Source organism: Trichoderma gamsii (assembly GCF_001481775.2).
Source record: "Trichoderma gamsii strain T6085 chromosome Unknown Scaffold_4.2, whole genome shotgun sequence".
In the NCBI taxonomy this organism is placed as follows: domain Eukaryota; kingdom Fungi; phylum Ascomycota; class Sordariomycetes; order Hypocreales; family Hypocreaceae; genus Trichoderma; species Trichoderma gamsii.
The window spans coordinates 1,076,632-1,092,721 of NW_020171341.1; the positions used below are offsets into that span (position 1 = coordinate 1,076,632).

The following is a 16,090-nucleotide window of genomic DNA, read 5'->3' on the forward strand; positions in this document are numbered from 1 at the left end:
ACATCTTTTTCTCGCAGCATTGCACAATTTGTTTCCTTAGCTGTCTCATCATGGAAAGCAAGATACTTGCAGCTGGGCAAAACTTCTTCACAGGGCTGTGCACCCTGTAACGCTCCAGGCTTTCTCAAACACGCGCAGTCCGCTTTGATGAAATACCGATTGCAACGCCGAATCTCGACTTGGCGCGAGATTCAAAGCGTCACCCACCAACCGGGTATATCCATCGGCATAATTTACAACGGAGATGAGATCCTCAAACACAACATGGGGGTCATGGATATCGCGACCAAAAGGGAACCAAATAGCGATACTTTATACTGCATCGCCTCTTTATCAAAAGCATTCATGGCGGAGTCGATAGAGCTTCTCATCAGCGACGGCCACATCACATGGGATACCACTGTCCAATCCGTGATTCCCGAGTTCAAGCAGCATGAAGATGCTCAACAGTTCTCGAAACCGACCTTGCGCGACATCTGTTCCCACCGTACCGGTCTGATCGGCTTGGACGAAATCACCCAAGGACTGAATGGGAGAATCCTCATCCCTAAAAAGGATGTGGTCAAAGTCTGTAGCGCAATGCCTATCAAGCATGCGTTCCGGACCAAATTTCATTACAACAATGGCTTGTACGAACTTGCAGGCTGCGTCGTCGAACGTCTCTCGCGCTCTCCTACCTGGGGCCATTTTCAGAACGATCGTATATTCACTCCGCTACAAATGACCAGGACCACGGCGTTTAGATCTGTCCACGAAACCGACAGTAACATAGCGAAATCCTATATGATACTAGAAACTGGCGAGCCACAATATATTCCACCGACAGAGTTGTCCGCCGACTCTATGAATGGCGGTTCGGGTGGCATAAGGAGCTCTGTGAATGATCTTCTGAAGTGGTGCTCGTATCAATTGAACAAGTCGACACATACCTCGGTTTTTAACAGAGCCATTATTGCCGATTCCCAATATCCTCCGGACGGTGACTATTGCACAGGCTGGTGCTATCATCAAACACCAGCCAAGCTTGGACTGATATCGCCAAACAGGGCCCTGGAGTCTCCGGTGGTGGGCTTGAAATCTTCATCTCTTGTCATTTACAGTCATCAAGGCGATGTCCCAGGATATACATGCAACCTCTTTATCATTCCCAGCGCCCAGGCAGCCGTTGTAGTCTTGTCTAATGGAACCGGGCTAGGGGATGCTACCGATTGGATTGCACAAGACATTATTCAAACCATGTTTAAACTCAAGCCAAAGGTAGACATGGTCAAAGCTGCTCGGAAGGCTGCAACAAAGTATCGCGATTACTACCACGAGAATTTCGAACAGCCGCTGAAAAGACACCAGCAGATAGACCTAAAGCCTGTGCCTCTGGACGAATTCGATGGTACCTATGTAATGAAGAACCTGGACATCGCCACGCTCCGGATGACTGCCACGACTGAAAAGTCAGAGAGACTGCAAATGATGGTCAATGGTCAGGCCGACCAGGTTTGGAAGATGGGGTATTATGCAGATGATACATTCTGTCACTTGCCAGATACCTACAATGAATGTCTTGCAAAGGGAATTAGCAGAACGAAGTGGGATTCATTTCTCATTACTTTTAATCGAGATGAAAAAGGAAAGATTGATGGCTGCTCGTGGAAATTAGATGGGATAAATGTAGTTTTCAATCGAGTTTGAATAGAGTTTAATTGGCGATACAACGAGGAACAGTATTATGATGTACAATATCTATTACAAGTTGGCCCCGTTGAGCTATTTGCTGGCTTGTTTTATACGGAGGATGAGCCCCTGGTTCTTGCAAGTATGGAATTGCTCCCGGTATTTGGCGTTGGCTGGTATCGCAAGGAGCTTTCGGTATCCCAGAATGACGTGGGCAAGACTTTCTACTTGGATATTGATGGCGCACAATCCTATGCCATTGTCTGGCTTAATGGGCAGATTGTTGGTGGCTGGCCCTACGGATATGCCTCGTTCCGTCTAGATCTCACGCCGTATGTAAAGGCTGGGGAGAACCAGCTCGCTATTCGACTTGACAATCCGAATGAATCATCGCGGTGGTACCCAGGTGGAGGCATTTATAGAAATGTATGGCTCACAACCGTCGAATCTACACACGTGGCGCAATACGGCACTTTCATCACATCTCGGGATGTGTCAACGCAATTAGCGACCCTTGACTTGACATTGGAGGTGCAGAATACCGGCAAGCAAAGTAGCAATGTAGAGGCTATAACCAAGGTTTACCAAATCAATGCAAGAACCAGAAGCCTGGGAGAAAAGGTAGCCGAATTTCCCACGTCCAAAATACGAGTGATCTCTGGTGGAATAGAGTCGGTCAATGTGACTACTTCTATAAGTCGGCCGCAGCTTTGGGGACCACCTCCCACGCAGACGCCCAACCTATATGTTGCTGTCACGCAACTCATCACTGACGGACAAGTGATCGATACATACGAGACGCGTTTTGGCATCCGAACGTTCGAGTATAGTGGCGACAAGGGGCTTTTGGTCAATGGAAGGCATGTGCCTGTGCAAGGAACGGATCAGCATCATGATCTTGGAGCTTTGGGAGCCGCCTACAATCATCGCGCTGCTCAGCGTCATCTTGAAATCCTGCAAAGTGTTGGTTCAAACGCAATTCGCATGTCTCATAACCCGCCTGCGCCAGATCTCCTGGACTTGACTAACGAAATGGGTTTCATGATCTTGGATGAAATTTTCGATTGCTGGGAGCTTGGTAAAGTCACCAACGACTTTCATCTTATTTTCCCAGACTGGCATGAGGCAGATCTGCGGTCTTTCATCCGGCGTGATCGCAACCACCCGTCTATCTTCAGTTGGAGCTTTGGCAATGAAGTCGGTGAACAGCAAACAGGCCAGAACGGAACGGACCTGGCTCAGGCACTCATCGATATTGTGCACCAGGAGGACTCGACGCGCCTGGCGACGACAGCCATGAACTCGGCCAAGCCGAATCAGCCATTTGCCGCGATACCAGACATCATAAGCCCAAACTACCAAGGAGAGGGCATCCGCGATACTGCCGACTACTCTCAACTGGCAGGCATTGCAACGCCTCCTTTATTCCCAGCGTTTCATGGAAACTTTTCTTCCAAAATGCTTCAGCACAGTGAGAGCACATCTGCTTTTAGTTCGCGAGGCGTTTTCATCTTTCCGGTCCTAGAACAAGGCGACAGTGCTCCCGTGAACGACTCTTCTGGAGGGAACTCGACTATTTTCCAAGTCAGTGCCTATGAGCTGTACAGCGCCGATTTTGGATCATCCGCAGACAAGGCATTCAGATCCCTGGATGAGAATCCGTATGTCGCAGGAGAGTTTGTTTGGACCGGCTGGGACTACCTGGGCGAGCCCACGCCATATAACGTCCGAAGCTCTTACTCGGGCATGATAGATTTAGCAGGATTTCCGAAAGAGCGCTTCTATCTGTATCAGTCACGCTGGAAGCCGGACCTGGCCATGGCCCATATTCTCCCTCACTGGAACTGGCCAGACCGCGTAGGCAAAGTGACTCCTATTCACGTCTTCTCCTCTGGCGACGAGGCCGAGCTTTTCGTAAATGGGAAATCCCAAGGCCGCCAGAAAAAGGAGGATCTCACGTACCGTTTCCGATGGGACCATGTCATTTACCAACCCGGCGAGGTACATGTAGTTGCTTACAAGAATGGCCGACAGTGGGCAACAGATACGATACGAACAACAGGAGAGCCGGTAGCGCTGCGCTTACAAGCTGATCGCTCTGTATTCAGTGCTGACGGCGTCGACTTGTCATTCATCAGCGTCGAAGTCGTTGACAATAGGGGAGATGTAGTTCCCCAGGCGGCCAATAGTATCCATTTCAGCGTCAGCGGAGTTGGACAGCTTGTCGCTACTGATAACGGTGACGCCTCTGACTACACGCCGTTCCCGTCAGCAGAACGACGGGCATTCAGTGGACGAGCCTTGGCTATTGTGAAAGGGGTGAATAACAAAAGGGGCGAGGTGGTTGTCAAGGCCGTTGCCAAGGGGCTGAAGTCTGATGAAATGATAGTCCGTACTAGATAGATGGTAAATATGTTGCAAGAGACTATGCCATACTATTATTGCAAGTATACGCTGCAGCTGGATGCTTTGTGTTGAGCAATACGTAATTAGGGGAATAGTTGAGAAGACGATGGAGTCGAGACGAGAATAACATTAGTGCAATATAATATATTCCTAATAGATTTTACCAGCATCGGACGCTTGTATAGTATGTCTCTCTGCATCTTGATCTTGCTCTTAATCTACCTAAGTCATCTGTTACGATACATCGGTACTAGAAGAGATGGGCGAGAACAGGAGATCCCCTTATAGAGTATCAGACTAATAACAGAAATAAAGTTCGCTAGCTGCTAGCAGTTGATTAAACCTTCCCAAGACTCACATTCAATAGCAATGATGTTGATGAGAAAAGAGCTTGTCATCTAATTATTTACGGTTCTTCCTCTTGCTAGATTTCTTCGACTTGGGCGGAGGCGGGGCTTCCTCCTCTGATTCGCTCTCGCCCTCGCCACTGCTTGATGATGCTTCTTCCTCAGCCCTTGAGTTTTCACTACTTTCGTCAGAAGATTGTGGAGATTGATTCTGTTTCTTTTTCTGCTTAAGCTTGGTCGTCACCTTCGAAGAGTTGTTCTTTCGCCTGCTCTTAGTTGAATCTTTATCAAGCCCATTGCGGATATCATCCCGTCGAAGTTCGTTCGTCTGTGCCCTGGCCTCATCCGTGCCACGAACCTTCATTAGATACTGATCAAAATGAGCGCTAGCCTTAGCAACGGTCTTGAAGTGAGTTGGCATAAGCATTGGGCCAAGAGAGTGCGGATCGCCGTTCGTGAGCCGATAATAGTCCCAATCAGCGAGCGCAATTGCAGTTTGGAAGGCGTTCTTAATCTGCCGACCATTCCAGCGTGATCCCTCGTCACTGGACTCCCAGTGCTTCTCAGCGTAATCTTCAATCTCCCTGCGATTAAATCGAATACGTTTTGACGGGTCAGACGTCGCTTTATTACGCTCATCTATCATATCGATGTTCATCTTCCAAATCTTGAGACTTTGCTTCTCATCAAGCGGAGCATAGTACAGGGCACAGTGAACGCGAGACTTGATAGCTTCGTCGAAAGAGCCGACACGGTTGGTTGTGAGGATGAGAATACCCGAATAATACTCGAGAACTCTAAGAAAGACTACACAGTAGTTTAGTAAATTAGCAGAGTAAGCCAAAGGTCTGATAGGACCAAATTATGGTCTTCCTTTGTGGTGGGTCATTTTCTGTCAACTTACCAGACACAAGACTGATCTGTCGGATATCTCCCTTCTCTCGCATACCAAGAAATACGTCTGCTTCATCCAAGAGAAGCACGCAACCCCAATGCCTCGCAAGGTCAAAAAAGGTCTCAAGATTCTGCTCCACCTCGCGGGCCGAGATACCTCCTAGATCACCGCACGTGATAGGTAAAAGGGGACGCCCAGCGTTGGCGGCCACGCACTCGGCCGTTGACGTCTTTCCTACGCCGGGTGCTCCGTGGAGGAGGATGATGAGACCCTTACCCTTGCCTTTGACGACGTCAAACTCACGCTGTGTACTGTTTGCGGCAACATGACGGGCATGCGTGTTCACTAGAGCCCGAACAATGTCTTTATGGCCGTCGGGCAACACGAGCTTCTGGAAGCTGTCGTTCTCGCCTGGATTGACTTGAACAACTTTTTCTATAAGATCGATATCCAGTGGGTCTGCAAGAAGGAATTAAGAGACTCATCTTTTCTCAGGGACTAGAAAAGGGGCTATACATACACCATTTGCGGTTTAGAAGCACATATCCATAAACCCTGCCAGGAAGAAGTATGTAGCTGTCTCTCGACAATGTGCCAGGTAGCTGGTTGCGGAGCAGGTCCGTGCTATGAGCGAACCTGGCCCATCTTGACCTCAGCAGCTCCGCGTCATCGAAGTTTATCCCGACTATATGAGTTTCTTCCTCGTCTTCTGCAGTGGGTTCTAAGATAATACCACCACCAAATTGCGGCAACGGTATCTTAGTCTCGCTGTTCTGAAATGCGAGCCGAAAATCTACCATGACATCGCTATTAATCTATGAGATACAATATTAGTGCATAGTATCATTATGGAAAGAAATGATCTTGTAGTAACTGGAAGATCTGAAAGTAGAAAATAGGGCAAAAAGGCAACGGTAAGGCAAAGGGAGTAAGGAACGATGTACCTCTTCAAAAACATCAAATCTATCTCCTTCCTTGAGATTGAGTCCCTTATATTTGCGATGGCTAGGTTGCGCCAAGCTTTCAAATGTTTTTCCTCTCTCTACCAACTTTTCTGGCAGTCCTTCTTCAGCGAATACCAGCGGAAACAGAGGAAGATCCGTTATAGCCAAGACATCATCATATGGCCGAATGTTGAAGGTTTTAGGCTTGGCTCCAAACTCTTTTCCGTCAAAATCGAGACAGAAGCAGTCAATAGCTAAGTTCGAAACCGTGCGTCTGGAGCTTCTCTTGGAAGACTTCCTTGAGACCAGAGATTTCCTCCCTCCCGTGATCTGGAGCACGCGGTACACTTGGGGCTTAGGGTGCAGACTCACAACCTCCTGACCAGGATAGAACAAGAACCAGAGATACGAGAAGGGAAGCTTCAGGGTATTGTTCTCAGGTCTGACCATCTTAAGGCTCTGTACAGTTGTGACGAGGTCTCGCAGGTCAGTGTCAAGAAATTGCACCAAAGCTCGTAATCCATCGAGCAGAAACCTAGCCAATTCCACCGAGTGGAAAGAGTCTCTCTTCTGCAATTTCACAATATAGTAGCCGTATTCCGCCGGCAGATATGAGTCCTTGCGTAGTACAGAAGGGTGCGTGGGGAACTTTTGACTCATTTCCTTAAACTCTGCCTCTTGTCGGGCGAGAGCATGTCGAATTTCCTGTTCAAATACAACAAAAGTGCGAAACGGTGCCACGCAGTCATGATTCATATACCCGAGCCCAGTAATTCTTCCCATTTCCTGGGACAGCAGCTCGTTTACGACCCGGACCCTGCACGGTAGCTGCCTCGTAGCGCTTGTATTATACTCAGCGGCTTCCGATTTAAACGCGGAGATATTGGCCGCAGTGTCTGGCGAGGATTTGTTTGAAGAGTCTGCCAACACTTTTAGGGCTGCTTCCCTTCCTTCCAGATCGGACTTTTTTGCGATAGGCAAGCCAACAAAGAGGTGGCAGTTCGTAGCATAGTGGCTAGTCTTCACCCAGTTGGAATCTTCGACATATATGATACCATCCTTCCGAGTGAAGTGCTTCTGTGCCTCATTAAACTCTTTCATTAATTTGAGCTTCAACTTTTCTTCCTCCCTATCAACTGGGTCGGAATCATCCTCGCTATCGTCATCTGTCGTATCAACAGAGTCCTTTTCCAGATCTGGTGCCGGGGGCTGAGCACCGAGTACACTTGATGGTCCTATGTCCGTATTAAGCAAATTCATTGATAAAATTGCCTCTTTTCCTACTGGATCTCCATCAGCATCCGAGATTAATCCAGCCGGGGGTATTCCATCAATGATTTCAGGAAACGACGGCACAAATGGTGGCATAGCTCGTTTTGCACCGTTGCGAACCCTTAATAAGACTATACGTAGTGATTGATTAACAATAGTCAGAGGGTCTCACTCAAAGGAATGATGGCACTAGTATATGGTTATTCAATGTTGAAGTCCTTTTTCGGGTACGGTTAAAGAGAAAATGAACTGAGTAGCCGCAAACTGGAAAATGCAGGCTCTTTATACATTCATGCTAATTTGATTCAGTGCTGCCTAGTCATATCACTTCCCTGTTTTTTGATCACTTTGAGATGGTGTTCAGAATTGCAATGTAAATTCAGAGCCAAGACTTTCTGCCTACTGCAGGTTGATTTGTTGCAGTGACCAAGAGATAACGCATATGCCTGAAGTAGATATGGGTTGCAGACAGTTACATTCACAACGCTCTCGGTATTGTAAACAGCTACTGCGCCGATGCACTCCTGCGGGGATGCATTTGGGCGTCAATGCGGCTAGATATGTTTACGTGCTGGTAGGCGATTGGCCAACTTTTGCCTATAGCTTCCCACTGCGCTGTAGCCTTGCGGTCGGGATGAATGCACACCGATTATTCGATTGCTGTTTCATCACCAGTCAAACGCTATCAGCCGTTTCGCACGACTCAATCATCGACCACTTAGAGTCCACTATAAGAGACAAAGAAGCAAAGAATCAATTGTCGGAAAGATTTTGTATGAAGTCAGCCGCAATGGCTTCCTCCGCAGAAACCCAAGATAGCAATGAAAATGTTGGGTGATTCCTCCCACTCCTTCGTCCAAGCACAGCTCAGCTCAGCCAGCCACGTCCTGGCCGGCGGAAGCAGCTAAGGTCGCAATCGGATGAGAGCCCTTCGCCATATCGTAAAGAGAGCCAATCAGGAGGCGGTTCGGTGAGTATAATACATACAGATCCACAATAGGATCAAGATACATGCAGTCTGTGCCCAATTTGAATCTCTTTCTTGCTCCTAATACCTCCGTATGCAGAGTACCTGAAGTTGAAATGGTTTGTTTCTATGTATTTGTTTCTATGTATTCTGTAATGCGGTACAATTCGTAATCCATCTACTTCCTTTTAAGCTACTGGTGTATGTAGTAATTACTACCGGTTGCAGCGAGCCACTTGCTCCTGCAACTATTCTAATACCTAAGTGATCAAAAAGAGAACATAGATCTGTTTGCCAATAGAATCATGAGTACTTATCTCATGGGGTTGTTTCACTTTATAAGTAGTGCTACTCATTGGGTAGTAATCAACCCTACATGTAGTTAGGTTTCACAAGAAATTTCACCATGCTCACTGGCAGCCTTCTACTCCAAAGGCCGATACACGTGTGTGATTGGCCAAACAGAAGACATAGAGGGGGACCACACAGGTGCATATTGCTGTGTCAGAATTTATAACCCTACCGGCTGGGCCCAACGATCGTTCTGATCAAGAGACAAAAAAGAGACATTTGAGATACCAAACTTCCTCATTACGAATTTGGGGTAGCTGAACTTGATATATGAAGAGAAAGAATAATCTCTTGTCTTACAAGTTAACATTCCTATAGGCCCAGGGTTCTCCATCATGGCCTCAAGCCCACTCTACGGTGAACCTCCAGGAAGTATCAGGGAGCTACTCTCTAGTACCTCCACTGTCAAGAAATACGTCAGTGTTATTACGAAGACATACGAAGCGAGCCTTGAGAGTCCTCTAGATGGCTCTATTCACCCATCTTTTCGGGTTGAGAATATATCTCGCGATTGTACGACTCTTTCACCTGCTCGTCCTATTTTCGAAGAAAGTACCGACAAGCCTGCTCTCTTGTAAGTATTCTACTCAACATCTACGATATAAATCCGCCAAGGATGAGAGATTAGCTTCTTAGGAGCAATACTCTTAGTCGTTTTTCAAGAAGTGCGTTTCTAACAAGTGTTTCAGACTGAAAACTCATGAAGATGTAATGGATGAAGAAGACGCCTTTAAGAAGGCCATGAAAGAGTATGAGAGCACAGCAAAGTACAAGACCGGAATCAATCCCGATAGCGAGCATACAATGAAGGAGCTCGAATCTGTGGTGGCAGAAGCCATTGAAAAGCATTGTGCAAAAGACAAGCGAGGATTTTGGGGCAAAATTGGCCATGCATGCAAAATCCTAGGCGAAAGCAAAGACGACATTGAAGGCTGGCTAGGGTTGCTTCCGAGCGAGTCGCAATACTTCTCTGTGGTTTGTGGAGGCTTAAAACTTATCCTCAAGGTACTGCATCTGAATTTAATGATTGGTATTCGACACACGGATACCATAGCGTGCTAATATCCACTGACCAAAATAAGGCTGCCGCTCGAATGAAACACGTGCACGACAAAGTCTTGGAAGCCTTGGCTCAAATTCCCACGATCCTTAATAGCGCACAGAGAGTCTTGAAAATCTACAAAGGCTTCGAAAAGCTGTCGTCACTGAGCAGAACATTTTATTCATCTATTCTAACAGTTTTAGGGCACATACTAAAATTTCTGCGTCAAAAGTCCCGGAAGAACTTTGTAGTCGTGTTCCAGCCTGCAAATTTTCAAGAGAAATTGCTCGAAAAAGTCGAAAATATGACTAGAAATAGGAATGCTTTCAACAGTGAGGCTGACATTTGCCAAAAAGAGATGATCAGCAGACTAGCAATTGCTGAGAAGCAAGGCAGCGAAGCAACAGCAGAAGAAATACGGAACATCAATCATATAATTAAAATTTCGGTCTGCGAACAGAATCGCGCCCTTCGAGTCATTGTCGAGATGCAACAGATGCTAGACACAATGAAGCGGAGGCAGAGCGAGATGGGCAATGACATAGGCATTATTAAAGAGGCTGTAACCAAGCCTTCTCTCACCATCGAACTCCTCAGTGAGGTCTTAAGAGGCGGTAACAACGTGCGTGCAGCAGCGTTATCTTTATGTCAGTATCATAATCATGCATCCCCTATTTGCTTTAGGTGTAAAAAGAATCTGACGTAATGCCAGACAAACAACTAGAAACACCAGAAGGTGTCAAGGGCCGACCACTACTTCCAGAAGCCTTGAAGAGAGAGACGACCTGTAGGAACCCCGTGCCTACGATCAGACACAATGCGCTATCTTTATGGTGGCTAACCTCATCAGCAGTAGCAAAGTCCAGCGGATATCGTCAACAATTACTATCCCAGCTTGACTATGATCAAAATGCCGCCGGAGCTGATATGATGTCAAACTACGGCCTGGGATCCAGGTTCTCGCGGGAAGATCAAGATCGAAGCATTCATATCATCAAGTCAGCTGAGCTAGCGACCTGGGTGACCACCGAGATATCAGCGGTCTTGATCATAAATGGTAATATCCGTAGTGTGCAGCGGCAATCTGCTCTCTCCTTTATGTGCGCACGCCTTGCCTTTGCGCTGGAGCAGATCCGCTCGCCTGAAGACGCCTCACCATATGACGGCTGTCTGGACATTGTGCCGCTCTACTTCTTTTGTGGGCAGCACGCCACAGGCGACTACACCTGGGAGAGTCCAGCGGGGATTGTCAACAGCCTCCTGGCGCAGATAATTACATTGCATAAGGGCCTGAATCTCAAGAAGGCTGTGAAAATGGGGAGCTTCGACGGTGCTGACGTTAGAGCCGTGCTCAAGCGCTTTGCGTGCGTGCTCGCGCAGATATCGGCAGGCACCACAGTGCTTTGCATTATCGATGGGCTGTCGTTCTATCTCGACAAACGTGAAACTGCTGCTGACGCAGAGCTGCTGATTCATCAGTTACTCAAGCTGGCGCGGCCGAAGACACGCAAGCTGGCTTGCGTTTTCAAAGTGCTACTTACAGCACCCAACCGACTTCACACCTCCGAAGTAGACAATATCAGTCAGGAAAACATACTAAACATTCCAGCTAAACCTGCACGTACAGAAGGATTTACTGCAATGAGATGGCATCTTAGCATTGGCCAACAGCTTCAAGAGTTGGCTGAAGCGGGAAACTAGACATTTTCCATGCAATTCGGGGCAATAAAATGTAAAGACTTCATTGTCTTAGCTTGCCTTCCATTTATTCATAGTATTGAAGCCCACCAGCAGCTGGAATTTATTCGTAAGAAGACGTATATATTCGGTGCCTGTGTGGTCTGTATTTCTCGCACTAGGTTCTTTTTCAAGTCATTCAACGGCCAACTAATAATCAATTAACCTCTACTATTCTTTTGAAAGGAGAACTCTTATTGTCCTTAATATTTGTTCTTCCGTCGTGGCAAGGTGTTAGCTACATGCAGCTAGGTGCGTATCCCCTGACAAGGTGTTGGTTTGTGAAAGGCGTCTTGTAACGCCAAAATCGGTTTTATTTGGATAAATCTTACATGGATGTCTTTACTACTAGTAGATGTTAGACTCCAGTCTAGCATAAAAAATTACGGTCAGACTAACAGAAGTTACTGCAAGGTATTTGGCTGGACACGGCATATAAAATAAATGTAAGAAAGATGCATGTTTCTACTGATCCGAGTTGGCGGTTCTGAGTAGCTTTTGGAACCGCAATCGCCAAATCGAGCGCTCGCATATGATCTCATTTAATGAGCGCGGTCTGCCATGTCTAGATATCTAGGGCTTAATAGTAAGTAGGTAGATTCCCTATTTATTTCCGTGATAAAATTAACCCTATTTCATGGACTATATTAACAAGAAAGAAATATAGCTTTAAACTCTTTGCTGGCGCTATGAGTTGGAAAGTACTGCGAGCAAGAGCTCTTTGTTGAGTCAGTTTTAGGTATATATAATTAATTTAGAACCATCCCGTCAACATCGGCTCAAACCAAGTGCCTCTCGGACCCTTGGACGTTGATTAGTCAGCTCGCGTAGCTCAGTTGGTTAGAGCTTCGTACTAATAATTCAACTCTGGTTGAAATCTTGGTAATGCGGAGGCCGCAGGTTCAAGCCCTGCCGTGAGCATTCTTTTTTGCTTTATTCTTATAATTTATTCATTCGTTTTCTTTTTGGGTGATGAATATGTTGGGTGGAGAAGTTTTGTTTGATCTCGATGTTTGAATACATGGTAAGAAATTTGGTTGTAAGCTTGGGGACGATTTAGGCGAAGTTTTCAGCACCCCAATACCATTTTTTAACACCCCAGTTGTAGCGCAATAAGACAGCCAGTCCACATGTTGATATACATTATAGCTAGAGTGCTAAATAACAGAATTGGGCCGCTGGAGAACTTTTCTCTAGCAGTTAGGTGGCGGAAGATCAATAGAGAGTGGAAAGCTTGACCCGATATCAATACCTCAATCGAGCTGTAGCCCAATTCTCGCCAACTCCTTCCTAAAATTTTGACAGGCAGCAACTTTCTTGACGCTGAAATTACATGAGTTGCATGATCAATCTGACCAATGACAATTGATACCTTGGGAGAGCTTCCTCAAGAGTGACTTCTCATTGCCTCCTCGTCCCATCAACATTGTCACGCCTCTCAGCCGAGATGCTACGCCATATCCTCTTCCAGCATTCACTCTCCGCTAGTCTATTCATTTGAGGAGAACTTCCCGAATGACACCAAGAATTGTAGCCATCACCACCGCTAAAATCCATGCCTACATAGAGATCTGGTCTGGTATAGTACGATGGCTTAAAAGAGTATATCCAAATTGCTGATACCTAAGGGATAATATAATTGATGCTTATAGTTCATTTGACATAAATTGCTTTATCAACACATAATATCACATTAGTACCTCCTTCTACGCGTATCGCTATTTCTGGAAGTTAGGTCTGGTCTTTGCGGAATGGGCTTGTTATATCGCTCCTCTTCCTTTCTCCCACTTATTGCTGCCCCCTTTGTTTGCTGTTTAGCGGCGATTGGGCGATCGCAATCTCTCTGCGCAGCGGTCTATCATCTGATTGGGCTAGTAGTAATGAAAGTTACCCTGATAGATTACGTTACTGTTGCCAAAATCATTACCTGTAATGTCCCGCTGGTCTTGGAGAAGGCGCTGGTCCGCTAGATTGTCTCGCCATTGTGCGGATATAGCCTCGTCGCTATAAAGGCCTTGCGCCGTTTGGGGAGCAGGTACGCTGGGTACTACTTTTTTGACTTTGATCAGCCTTGATTCGGCCTCAGGCCTATTACAATCTGTTAGTTGGACACATTCAAGGCGTGGAGGGCAGAGCTTCCCAAGTTGGTGACGAACCGCGATGCTCTTCGACTATGTTGAATGCCGTGTGGTGGAGTTTGTAATTCTTTAGAGGTCTGAGAAGTATCAAGAAGTGTCTCAGGTCTTGGCTTCCTTGAATCAGGTCCTTCGTCTTTCAGTCCTGTAGTCGCGCCTTTCATGGAGACACGTTGGATATTACCTGACTCGTCAACCCAGCCAGTAGTCTGAACCATCGCCTTGAGGGGCGCAACAACCTTCTTAAAGAGAATTGCGCGCCTCTCTGCAATTGTTAGCTCTTGCTCTAGTTCTTCCACCGTTTTCTGAAGACCCTGCTCCGGAGAATCCGGCGTTTTCTCCTTCAGGTCCGGCCGGAAGAAGTTCTCGCTGGCACAATTTGCAACAATAACGCGATATTCCTCCAACGTTTGGGTATTCTTCAAGTTAATATCCAGCCATTTCTTTTTCTATACTCCTTTACGAATTTTTGATGAGGTGTCATTTATTATCCTTTCCAGGGTCGGAGGATCGATATGGTTGGTGGATGAGGCCAGGCCTAAAGAAGTCGCTTGGCTTTCCCAACGCTTCTTCTGACCGAGCTCGTAAAGTATAGCGCCAAGTGCCAGAACACGAGGGTATCGGTGAAGGAATTGCCCCGGTGGCAGTCGTTCCACAGAGTCTCTCTCTGTCATCTGCTCCAAGGAAAAGGCGTAGTATGGCGCCCAGTCAACACCAGGTTCATCATCGTCCTCATCGTCCTCCCTCTCTCGAAAGAGCTGAATAGACCTCGTCGTCCAAGAAACTCCCTTAAGTCCGAATCATAGAATTGCCAGACGGATTTGGCGAGTATATAGGCGAGGATTAGCTTGGTTTTGGGGACTAGGGAATAATTTCTGAGCACGTCGGCTAGTGAAATGCTTCTTCCATCAGCGATATCGACTTCAAGCTCTACAGCGCGTTGAAGGATAAACAATGTTTCGTTCCTGCTTTGAGATAGAAGCAGCGGGGCTCATGAACATTTTTCCTTGCTTAGTTATTCGTGGTATATGCGACTACTCAGATTCCCACAAGAATAAAGAGTGGCAGAGATATGCAGCATTGGTAGCGGCTGCGTATGCAAAAGACCTTCTATATCAGATCGCTCCCAGCAGTGTTACAGCTGAGGGAAGGATCAAAGACATTCTTTCAGGTCAGTCCAAAGGATCTCGGGTATTACTAACTCAGAGCACGTAATGATATATTTATATGTTCGATATGCAAGGAGTGGCTACTGACGTGGAAAAAGATGTCTATGAACTTGATCATTACCAACATAATCAACAACATCGAGCCATCTTCGACTGGCTTACACCTGGGATTACTCACCTCAACACCACGAATTCATCAGCAGACGACAGGAAGGAACAGGACAGTGGTTCCTAAGGTCGCCAGAGTTTCAAACTTGGCTAAAAAACAATGGACAAACATTATTCTGTCCTGGCATCCCTGGAGCAGGCAAAACCATCATCGCAGCAATAGTGATCGACCATCTGTTAGCCAATTTTCAACATGACCCGCATACCGGCATTGCGTATATCTATTGCAACTTCCAGCGGCAAGATGACCAAACCGTCGAAAAGTTACTCGCAAATCTACTAAAGCAGCTAGCCCAGAGGCAATCGTCTCTTCCAAAGACTGTACAGGATCTCTATGAGAAATATGAGAAGAGCGGGACGCTCCCATCGCTTCATGAGATAATAGCAGCACTTCATTCTACGGCCACAGCATTTGAAAAGGTCTTTTATATTATTGATGCCCTTGATGAATGCCAAAATTTAGCTCAAACGGGGCTCCTCAATATATTGTTTGATCTTCAGGACGAGACTGGAGCAAATATCCTTGCGACTTCCAGGATTAATGACGACATGAAGAGAATCTTCGATGGGCTCGGTAGATGTGCAACTGTAGAGATCTCTGCGGCCATTGGAGATGTGCTAGCCTATCTGAACAGACAGCTCTCACTCCGACGTTCGGACTTCATTGACGAGGACATCCAAGAGAAGATCAGGGATGCAGTGCCCAAAGCTGCTGGTGGAAGGTACGCCCAATAATCGGTGCAATTTAGAGAGTATCTAAACTAACGGCAATGTTAGCTTCGCCTTCGCAGTATCTCACACAGATACAATTACGAATCAGCCTTCGAGAGAAAAGGTTGAGGAAGCCCTGCTGAAACTAGGCAAATGGATAGAAGGGCCATAGGAATTCCATTACAAGCAGGCTATGGAGAGAATCGAAGGGCAAACAGGTGCTATTCGATCTCTTGCAAAACGAACCTTGACTTGGATTACTCACGCCAAAAGACCGC

General features: G+C 46.6%; 5 protein-coding genes across 5 annotated transcripts; 3 read left to right on the forward strand and 2 right to left on the reverse strand.

Annotated features, from left to right (window-relative positions):
- Window positions 1-273: 273 nt before the first annotated feature.
- On the forward strand, window positions 274-4,071 carry TGAM01_v201788 (beta-galactosidase; the record flags this gene model as incomplete). Its single annotated transcript, XM_018805929.1, has 2 exons — window positions 274-1,491; window positions 1,720-4,071. 2 exons carry the CDS (start codon window positions 274-276, stop codon window positions 4,069-4,071), a joined length of 3,570 nt encoding a protein of 1,189 aa, XP_018660883.1.
- A 405-nt stretch (window positions 4,072-4,476) lies between these two features.
- TGAM01_v201789 (hypothetical protein) lies at window positions 4,477-7,628 on the reverse strand (the record flags this gene model as incomplete). The annotated part of the gene is made up of 4 exons (XM_024548845.1): window positions 4,477-5,228; window positions 5,326-5,775; window positions 5,837-6,131; window positions 6,261-7,628. The coding sequence occupies 4 exons, from the start codon at window positions 7,626-7,628 to the stop codon at window positions 4,477-4,479; spliced, it is 2,865 nt and encodes a 954-aa protein (XP_024406456.1).
- A 1,557-nt stretch (window positions 7,629-9,185) lies between these two features.
- Window positions 9,186-11,593, forward strand: TGAM01_v201790 (hypothetical protein; the record flags this gene model as incomplete). The annotated part of the gene is made up of 5 exons (XM_024548846.1): window positions 9,186-9,424; window positions 9,540-9,855; window positions 9,933-10,539; window positions 10,605-10,679; window positions 10,743-11,593. The coding sequence occupies 5 exons, from the start codon at window positions 9,186-9,188 to the stop codon at window positions 11,591-11,593; spliced, it is 2,088 nt and encodes a 695-aa protein (XP_024406457.1).
- A 2,137-nt stretch (window positions 11,594-13,730) lies between these two features.
- TGAM01_v201791 (hypothetical protein) lies at window positions 13,731-15,051 on the reverse strand (the record flags this gene model as incomplete). Its single annotated transcript, XM_018805932.1, has 3 exons — window positions 13,731-14,165; window positions 14,220-14,552; window positions 15,022-15,051. 3 exons carry the CDS (start codon window positions 15,049-15,051, stop codon window positions 13,731-13,733), a joined length of 798 nt encoding a protein of 265 aa, XP_018660886.1.
- A 599-nt stretch (window positions 15,052-15,650) lies between these two features.
- TGAM01_v201792 (hypothetical protein) lies at window positions 15,651-15,984 on the forward strand (the record flags this gene model as incomplete). The annotated part of the gene is made up of 2 exons (XM_018805933.1): window positions 15,651-15,823; window positions 15,879-15,984. 2 exons carry the CDS (start codon window positions 15,651-15,653, stop codon window positions 15,982-15,984), a joined length of 279 nt encoding a protein of 92 aa, XP_018660887.1.
- Between the last annotated feature and the right edge of the window lie 106 nt (window positions 15,985-16,090).